This window comes from Aquarana catesbeiana, linkage group LG11 (assembly GCF_042186555.1).
Source record: "Aquarana catesbeiana isolate 2022-GZ linkage group LG11, ASM4218655v1, whole genome shotgun sequence".
In the NCBI taxonomy this organism is placed as follows: domain Eukaryota; kingdom Metazoa; phylum Chordata; class Amphibia; order Anura; family Ranidae; genus Aquarana; species Aquarana catesbeiana.
Window position 1 is genome coordinate 228,116,972 of NC_133334.1, and position 10,377 is coordinate 228,127,348.

Sequence of the window (10,377 nt, forward strand, 5' to 3'; positions counted from 1 at the left end):
CAGATATCTGTTGCTTTGTGTCTTGCCTTGAAGGCCTTAGATCAGAGTGGCAAAATGTGTAATGCAAGGCTGAGGGATCTGAAGGCTCATATGACACAGCAGAGGGTAGACCTGGGAGGACTTTACTAACTGTGCCAGGTGCTGCTGCATCTAATGTATATGAGTAGATTTGTGCAGTATTTGTCCTGAGGGCAAATTGAGCTTAGGGGGGTATTTGGACTTAGTGTGGAAGTGGATTTCTACTGGGAGGGGAGGGATTTGTATTAGGAATAGGATATTAGCTTGAAGAGGGGGTTTGTGCTGAGAAAGGGAGACTAGGGAGGGACACTCTGTGCATTATGTAGCCTGACCCCTGTGCTTTGTGTGTTGTATAGTCCTGACCCCATGCACTTTGTGTGCTACATACTCCTGCACTTTGTGTTTTATGCTCCAGACCCCTGTATTATGTGGGTTGCACCCTAGTGGTCTGTGCATTACAAAGTCCCAGCACTCTGTGAATTACATAATCCCGACCCCTGCACTCTGTGCATTACGTTTCATATTTCTGACCCCTCAACTTAATGCATTTCATACTCCTGACACCTGCACTTTGTACATTATGTACTCCTGACCACTGCATCATGCCACTTGCACAATTTGCCAGAAATACTTTTCACTATGGCGTGCTATGCACCACATTATTGCTTTCCTCAGAGTGCATCAAATCTTCACAATCCTAGCAACACCCTGCCCTGCAGCAGTTTTTCTCCCTTCCCCTAGTGAAAAAAAATCTATTTAAGGCCACTCCCAGTCCACAAAAACCCCTCCAGCTAGTATGTGGGAGTTTTCTTTTTTCTAATGGGGGTAGTTTTAGAAGCAAGATATTCTCAGATAAACCAGAACTTCTGGCATATGTCAATGTTAGTAGCTTGCCAGACCATGTCTAAGTTACATCCAGTAGTGCCCAACTGTTGCAACCACAAAACAACCGCATACGGGTATCATGACTAGGGTAGTTCAGATAACTTACTACCCCAACTCAAAATTGTACCTACTACTCCCACTTATTACTAAATAAGGACTTATTACAGCCGTCAAATACTGCCTCGAGGACTCACTAACTGACCACAGACCCCTACCACCTTACTACCCGGTAGTCTAGACTAAACCAGACCAACTGGGAGGACTCCATACCTGAGATGGGTCCCACCGTTTTCTCAAATACCTCATGCTGTATACCCATCATCAAGGACCCAACCGCAGACGCCGTCTTCTTCACCACAGCCAAACCATTTCCACTAAGGTGGGAGGGAAAGTCGTTCCACCATCATTTATGCCTCTGACTGATGTGCCTCTGCTCCACCCCCCACACTACTATCACACGACTCCTCCCTATCTCCCCGTGACTCCTCCAATCCGGTAATAGAAAGTTCTTTTTATCTGACCAGCACCTGACTTAACATATTCCAGTCTGGTAGTTACTTCCACCCCACCATGTATGTCCTGCGCTTACATTTCTTTCCAGCTGCGTACATGTCTGGTTCTTCTGTGGATTGTCTACAAAGTATGTGGGGGGGGGGGTTTAGCTCAAGGGGGGATCACCTTCCCTAGGAAAAAGGCAGGCTAACGGGGCAGGTCTTTTCTTAAAATTCTGACTTGTAGTTGGATTTAAAAGTTTAAAAGTTTGCACAGAAACAAACAAAACAGAAAAGAAATCCTTGCCTTCCAGGCACTAACTAAACAGTACAGGCTCCTATCTAACAGGTGAAGTGCTTTTCCCAGTCACCAACCAAAAAACAAGTGTTTTGTAAACCTTTTCCTTTCACTTTGGCTGCATTCGCACTTCAGCATTTTGATCATGCTGCGTGTTGCTGCGATTGCAGCGCGATCAAAACGCTGAAGTGTGAAAGCAGCCTAAATCACCACGATTTGAGGTGTCATTCAAATGAATGGCATCTCAAATGCAAGTCCCGCGATTTGTCATTCACACATCAGCGCTTTCAAATCGCAGGCAGATTTGCAGCAAATCTTCCTGCAATTCAAAAAGCTGAAGTGCGAATGCAGCCTTACAGATCAATCTTCACGTAGCTCTCTCAGGTATTAGCTCCTCTGAGTCGCAAGCCAGAGCAATCTCTTGCTCCAGTCCTTCCATATTTATACCACACTGCCAAGGTGGACTGAAAAACCAGACCGGATTCCACCTTAGCTTCCCACATTTTTCCCCCCAAAAAAACGTTTAAAAAATTGCTGCGCAAATACTGTATAACATAAAAAGTTACAATGACCACCATTTTATTCCATAGGGTATCTGCTAAAACAATATATATAATGTTTGGGGGTTCTGAGTAATTTTCTAGCAAAAAAATGATGATTATTTTATGTAGGAGAGGAGTGTCAGAATTGGCATGGGTGGCAAGGGGTTAATTACCATAAGTAATATACAAATAATTATTATATATTTTTTTTAAGGTAATTTACTATATTTTCAAAAACTGAAGCAGGTGGCTTAACGGACAAATTACTGTTATAACTTCCAACCAGTAATTTCCCAGTAAATAGATAAATAATAAATTATTATCTTATAACATATAGCATAACAATATATGATTTAGCTTGTACGTTTTCAACAGCAGCAGATTCTCATTCTCCCTCTTAACTGTGTGAGAAAAACATGGGATTGTGGGTAAATCTTATACTCATAAAAAAGTTTTTTAAGAGGGCTGGGCTGGAAGGGAGCATTTGTCTTTTAGACACATTCCCCCCTCTATGACACTGCAGTGAGAGACGCTCCTCCACTGCAGCATTTTTATTGGACAGCTTGGGCTAGTGGTACTTTACCTTTGGTCCAAAACTCCAAGCTGTCCATTGAGCTCAGTGCCTCTGACAAGAAGTGAGGAGAGGAACTGTGAGCTCATCCCCTCAGTCTGCTGCAGAGTGTACCAGCTTGTATTTAAAATGTCTGCTCTTTATGTAGCTTCTGACAAGCTGCACAAGCAGCCCCATATCTCTGGAACCATAGGTCATAGCAGCCCCAAATTTAGGGTCTCTGTGACTTCAGGTCACCGAGCTACGACCCTCGAAGCTCGATTTTATTTATTTATTTTTTTTTTATGTTCATGGCTCTGCCTCACCTGCCCCTCCTGACTGCACGTCCCTGGTATAACTGCTCTTCCCAGGAAGTGGGAGGCGAGCCATGACTTAGGCTGCAATCTTGCCTCATGATGGTTTTGTTTTTTGCTTTATGAAATGAAAAACTTGATGGAAGTTACTGCTTTAGCTTGCACCCATTTAAAGACCCTTTTCTATACACACAACAATAAAACACATCCTCTATATACATTTTAATAAAACAGACTTTTTTAAAGCAAATTTTGCAGCTCAGTAAATGAAAATGAGAGTTTCCACTGGCTCAGTTTTGCTGAAACCGCTCAAACTCATTACTGTATGCCAGCGGGGTAATCACAGCATATTTAAACCCTTTGCACCTAAGGGTAAAACAAATCTAAAAGTCTAACCCCAATTTTGTGACTTTGACATGTATTCGTAAAAACGTCCATATCATCACAACTACCGTATTTATCGGCTTATAACACGCACCGGCGTATAACATGCACCTTAACTTCAAGAGGGAAGTTTCAGAAAAAAAACATTTTAAAATAAGGGTCAGTGCTCTGCAGCCTCACCAGTGCCCTTCAATGCAGCTTGATCTATGCCCATCTGCAGCCTCTAATATGCCCAATGATTGCAGCCTCTAACATCCCCATCTGCAGCCTCTAATGTGCCCATTATTGCAGCCTCTAACATGCCCACCTGCAGCCTCTAACATGCCCATCTGCAGCCTCTAGCATACCCATGATTGCAGCCTGTTTAGTACAGATCTGCAGACTCGCCTTTGCAGATGATTGCAGCCGCGCCAGTGCTGGATGACACAGATCCTCAATCGCTTGTGTATCCGGTGCTCAGTCACGCACAGTCCCACCCGGCTCATATGATGGACAGAACAGTGGTCCAATGCCGGGCCAGGGGGGCGGGACTGTGTGTGACTGAGGATACACAGGAGATCGCGGCTCGGTGTAATCCAGAGGAGCTCGTCCCCTCCTTCCACTCCGAGGTAGCAGGAATCGGCGTATAACACGCACACGCAATTTCTCCTGATTTTCAGGGGGGATAAGTGAGCGTTATACGTCGATAAATAGGGTACTTTGTGCATTCAGGTGGATTATACCTTGTTGTTTTTAGGACAAATTTGGCTTTCATTTGGTGGAGCATGGTAATGGATATCTCCTGCTTTTTTTTATTATCAAAGGAAAACTGGCCCGAAATTGTAAAAAAAAAAAAAACATTATTTTTAATTTAGCTGTATATTTCTTGGTACTACCTGAACCTACCACCCAAAATACATTCTCCTGCGACTGATGATCACAGTGATACCATAAATGTGTATGCTAGCTGTTGTTTGTACCCGTAATACAGTCCCAAAACAATAGTGCGCATTTTGCTTTTTTTATCCTACCTAAAACACACTGACACTGATACTAATTAAAAAAAAAAGAATAAATTCTGTCCTCTCCAAAAAATACTGACCCTGATGTTTGACCCTGACCTTGACACAAACACTAGGTATTTTTTTATTTTATTTATTTATTATTATTATTAAATTTATTTAAATTTTTTTTACACACACTTTTTTTTCTGTGCAAAGGACAGAGAGAGATACAATGTTTCTCTTTCCTCCATTCACGGGGATCGTTTTTTTCGGGTCCCGATCATTAGTACGGGGCCCGGGGCTCACGGTGGGACCCTGATCTCTGTGCTGGGAGCACGCCGTGCAGTGCGCTCCCAGCATAAAAGGAGGTATGCAAATATGCGACCCCATGGCAAAAAAGCCTAGTCCAGTGGGGCCACATATTTGTCTGACGTCTGCGTGAAGGAGTTAAACCCAAAATCAAAAATGTTGTATATTGTAGCCTAATAGTCCTTAAATATACGGACTGCTTTCATTTACTTATTTACTTTCCTTTCGTTTCACTAAATAATCCTGCAGAATAACACGCTTCCTGTCCTTTCATGGCCACATTTTTTTCCCTATGGTATCTATAGAAGGCACAATGGTTGTTAAACAGGCTAGACTTCAACCATGACTGCCTTTGCTTATCTCAATTACATGATGATTGCTGAGTCTAGTAGTATATACAATAAGGATAAGGTTCTTTTTTTTTTTTTCCTAAATCATAGGAAGAGACAAGGACATTTATGGCAGAATCAACTGGTATTTTCTGTAATTGCTAAAAAAAGGTCTTAGCCTTAAAAATAAAAACTAATGCAGACACCATGTGTAAGAACTGGTAATCTGCAATATATAAAATATTGCTTTGAGGTTTAGATTTTCTTAGAAACTGATAACCGATTAAATTCACTGATGTTCACCCAAAACCTATACTATACCTTGTTTTGGGCACTGGTGAGTTAAATCTTCAACTTCTAGCTGTGATAGGTTCAGTTTATCTATCTTATTTATTTATCTTGTTTATTTATCTTATTTATTTATTTTATTTGTCTTAAACTGTTTTTTAATTGTGTCTCCAGGGAACACTCATCATCACAGATCTGTCATCAACACACTATGATGAAAAATATTGGAAATATCCAAATGAATTTAATCCAGAGAATTTCCTGAATGAGGATGGAGAACTAGTGAAAGTAGAATCTTTCCTTCCTTTCTCTGCAGGTAAAAGATAGTTACAAAAAAGGTGGCGACTTCAGAAGACCTAGATAGCTACATTATTTATTAACAGAATATTTAAAACCAGTGGCGGCTGGTGAAGTTTTTTTGACCCCTCCCACTTCTCATAAGCCCCCCTTATAGAATTCACCCACTCCGTCCCCTGTATTCCACTTGCTTCCCCCCCAGTGTGGGAAGTATACAGCTCAGCATCACAGAACTGAGTATACAGCCTCAGAATCACCGGACAGAATATATAGATCAGCATCACAGGACAGGGTATACAGCTCAGCATCCCAGGAAAGAGTATACAGCCCCCAGAATCACAGGACAGAGTATACAACCCCAGAATCACAGGACAGAGTATACAGCCCCAGCATCACAGGACAGAGTATACAGCCCCAGCATCACAGGACATAGTATACAGCCCCAGCATCACAGGACAGAGTATATAGCTCAGCCTCACAGATCGGGGTATATAGCTCAGCCTCACAGATCAGGGTATATAGCTCAGGGTATACGGCTCAGCTATACAGATCAGGGTATACAACTCAGCCTCACAGATCAGTGTTTACATCTCAGCCTCACAGATCAGGGTATACAGCTCAGGGTATAAAGCTCAGCCTCACAGATCAGGGTATACAGATCAGGATATACAGCTCAGCTTCACAGATCAGGGTATATGGCTCAGGGTATACAGCTCAGCCTCACAGATCAGGGTATACAGCTCAGCCTCACAGCTCAGGGTATACAGCTCAGGGTATAAAGATCAGGGTATACAGCTCAGCATCACAGATCACGATATACAGATCAGGGTATACAGCTCAGCCTCACAGATCAGAGTATTCAGCTCACCATCACAGGACAGAGTATACAGCCCCAGCATCACAGGACAGAGTATACGGCCCCAGCATCACAGGACAGAGTATACTGCCCCAGCTTAACAGGACAGAGTATACAGCCCCAGCATCACAGAACAAGGTATATAACTCAGCCTCACAGATCAGGGTATATAGCTCAGCCTCAAAGATCAGGATATATAGCTCAGGGTATACAGCTCAGCTATACAGATCAGGGTATACAGCTCAGGGTATACGGCTCAGCCTCACAGATCAGGGTATTTAGCTCAGGGTATACAGCTCAGCCTCACAGATCAGAGTATACAGCTCAGGGTATAGAGATCAGCCTCACAGATCAGGGTATACAGCTCAGCATCACAGATCAGGGTATACAGCTCAGGGTATACAGCTCAGCCTCACAGATCAGGGTATACAGCTTAGCCTTACAGATCAGGGTATACAGCTCAGCATCACAGATCAGGGTATACAGCTCAGGGTATACAGATCAGGTTATATAGATCAGAGTATACAGATCAGGGTATACAGCTCAGCATCACAGATCAGGGTATACAGATCAGGGAATACAGCTCAGGGTACACAGCTCAGCCTCACAGATCGGCACTGACAGCACTGGTCACTCAGCCTCACTGATCGGCACTGGCACTAGTAGAACAGTGCACCCCCCGGCGGCACTGATAGCACGGCGCCCCACAGGCTCACTGCTCTGCTCTGACAGCACCCCCCCCAGGTGGTCTGGCACTTACTGCCGGGCTGTGGTATCTTCTCTGAGTGCTGAGTCCTGACTGTGTTGTCTCCACCAGAGCAGCAGCGGTGGCAGAAGTATCCTTCCTCGAGTCCAGCGCATGTCTCCTCTACTGGTGCCTCCTCTTCCTAAACACCAGGCATCAAATAGGATCACCTGGCGCTTTGGCCAATCGGGAAACAGGTCTGACAACCTGCCTCCTGATTGGTGGGGAGGAACGTTAGTATGAAAATAGCGAAAATGTATTTGCTATCTTCACACAATTGAGTGGGATCAGGGCGCATTCTCTGCGCCCCAAGCTCACCCTATTTTGCAGCCTCTTAGAGCCTCTGGCTCTAATCAGGTGCTTCAAAAAACCACCCCTTCCCATCCCCGCCATGGGAGTCCATGCGTCCGGCATCCTGAAAGGAGCAGGGCACATGGATGGGGGGGCGGTGCCTGTGCGCCCAAAATGCAGTGGCCGCCACTGTTTAAAACTTAGGACTTATACATGGCATTAGCGCCAGGGCTAATAGATCATGCACTGCCAGTGCTGAAGCCAAAAGCTGACCAATGAGATCTGTGGGCGATGTATCCAAAAACAGTAGATTATATTAATTAGAACTTTTTTAGATATAATTTTACACCTCCAGGCATATCTTGAACTGTCATTACCTGCCTTTTTAGTTTTGGAAGAATGGTCAGAATGTTATTACTGTCTGCGTCCCTGACTAGGAGATTCACCCTGGGGACTATTGTTACTGGGACAGAAAATTAAGGGAAATAAAACATTTTACAGTTTGTTATTCAAAACAAACATTTTGGGATTAAGTTGCAATTTAAGTGTAGCATCCTGGTGTTTAGGCATGGTTGCTAGTAAATGTAGTTTGCCAAGCGATAGTTGCCCTCGTTAATTGTTGGTAGATCCACTGATTTCTCTCTAGTTCTGGACTTGCTGTACTTTCTCTCTTCTGTCAGTAGGTGGCATTATGCTGGTGACATTAGATAGAGAAGGGCTTAGCAAGGGCAGGTTATGAATGGATGGGGTGTCTCAGCCAATTGGCGGGGGTTTCTTTAGTCCCTTGGCCTGCTGGGAGAGCCTATTTATTTGGGTGGAGTCAAGTGATCGGGGTTAAAGTGGTGTTCCGGCCGAAATTATACTTTTTAAATAAAAATACCCCTATAATACACAAGCTTAATGTATTCTATTAAAGTTTGTCTGAAAACTAAGGTCTGTTTTGTTAGTTTATAGCAGTAATTTGTTATTTTATAAACTTACAGCAGGCCGTGGCCATCTTAAGTCTGGGAATCTGAAGCCAGACTGTATTTCTTCCTGGATCTCATCCTTGCAGATCTCGCACATGCTCAGTGCAGCACAAGCAGTGTAATAGGTTTCAGGTCAGGTTTCCATAGCAACGGCAGTGTCAGAGGAAGTTGCCGCCCCTTCCCAGAAGGCATTGCAAACAGGAAATGATGCGATGGGCCGCGGCCAGGGAGGAGGAAGTGAAAAATGAATACAGCAGATATACAGTAAGTGCTGAGAAAAAATTTTTAAAAATATCCAATTCGTTTACAGTGCACAGTTTAGTGAGGGATGCTGAGGAGTTGTAAAAATGGGTGGAACTCCACTTTAAGTGCCACCTGGACGGATGTCTGGGTGGACGTGTGTTATGCTGCCCCAGGCTTCTAGGCTGGAAGCCTGAGGCCTATCCTTGGGACATCTGGCTGCTAGGCTGTCTCAGGGCCTATCCAGAAGCAGGAGAAGCAGCTCAGGGTTGGGACTGCAGGATTGGAGTCCAACCAAAAGAAATGGTTCAGCCGGACAGGGAACCAGTTGTGGTCGGAGGTAGAGGGGAACTAAGGGACCATCCACCTTGTTACCGGAGACCACTGTAAATAAGCTGGAGCCAGTACCAGAGCAATCTTCTCACCAACCAGGGATGGTGAAGAAGTGGGAAAACTTCCGCTAGTGCCAAGCCAAGGAGGAGAACTATCTGTGTTACCAATAGTTAAATACAACTACCGTTAGTGACTGTTACAAGATTTGTTGCCATAGGAGACAGCGGTCCTACCTATACAGAAGTGGTGGCTGGAGGCCTTCCCCTGTATAGCTGTCTACCTATAGAAGTTTCAGAGTCTGCCGATTAACATTGCATCTACTTAAGGGTCTCCTGGCCCTAACCCTCTCTCCCACAGTTCTGTTAAGAGATAATAAATCTCTTTTGCATTCAAAAAGTGTCTGGCACCCATCACTCCATCTTGCATTACACCCACCATGCCTTGTAACCCACTCTACAAAGACAGATATCAGCTCAGCCTAACTCTGGAGGTCACCCTGAGGCCTTTAGAGGTCTGGGACCTTGCTACATAAGTGTTACTTCCCTGTGTTCCCTCTAACCTTCATGTGTTTCTCTTTAGGTCCCCGGGTTTGTCTTGGAGAGAATCTGGCCCGGATGGAGCTCTTCCTCTTTTTCACTACTCTGATGAGACACTTTGAATTCCAATGGCCGGACCCCAAGTCTCCTCCAGACATCACCCCAGTTTTTGGACTCTCACAGAAACCAAAGCCTTTCAAAATGAGACTAGTACCACGCACATAGAACTGGCCATTTGGATTCAAAAGTGCACTCAAACAATATCCAATTATCATTCACATTAAAAAAGTATGTTGTTTAATTTACAATATATTAGATAATTCACACATGTCCACTATAATATAGTAAGTGGTATCACAAACGTGGAAAATGTACCATAAAATGTTATACTTTTTGAAGGCTATTTATTGATGTTAAGAATTATATAGTTCTTCATGTCACATTACAATGCTATCTATGGCAAGAGTATTAAAAAATGTATAAGTGGACCTGTTCTGGGTTTAAAAAAACAAAATCAAACTATTGTATTTATTATTTATACTGTACTGTATTGCTTTTTACACAAATATTTAATTTATCAATTTATATTGCATCAACATATCTCGCTGCTCCTTAGTTAAAAGTGCTCTGCTTGCAGGGCACGGATTATAAGGTGTGAGCTGATAACATTTGGCTTTTATATATATAAGAACCTGAAGATTCTTTTCACACTTGTGCAGG

General features: G+C 43.5%; 1 protein-coding gene across 1 annotated transcript in view; it reads left to right on the top strand.

Annotated features, from left to right (window-relative positions):
- Positions 1–10,176, top strand: part of LOC141112538 (cytochrome P450 2J6-like) — a 50,117-nt gene extending 39,941 nt beyond the window's left edge. The window contains exons 8-9 of the mRNA XM_073605455.1: positions 5,566–5,707; positions 9,701–10,176. Of these exons, the coding sequence (XP_073461556.1) occupies positions 5,566–5,707; positions 9,701–9,882 (324 nt within the window). The 3' untranslated portion in view covers positions 9,883–10,176. The remainder of the gene's footprint in view (positions 1–5,565; positions 5,708–9,700) is intronic.
- Positions 10,177–10,377: the final 201 nt, after the last annotated feature.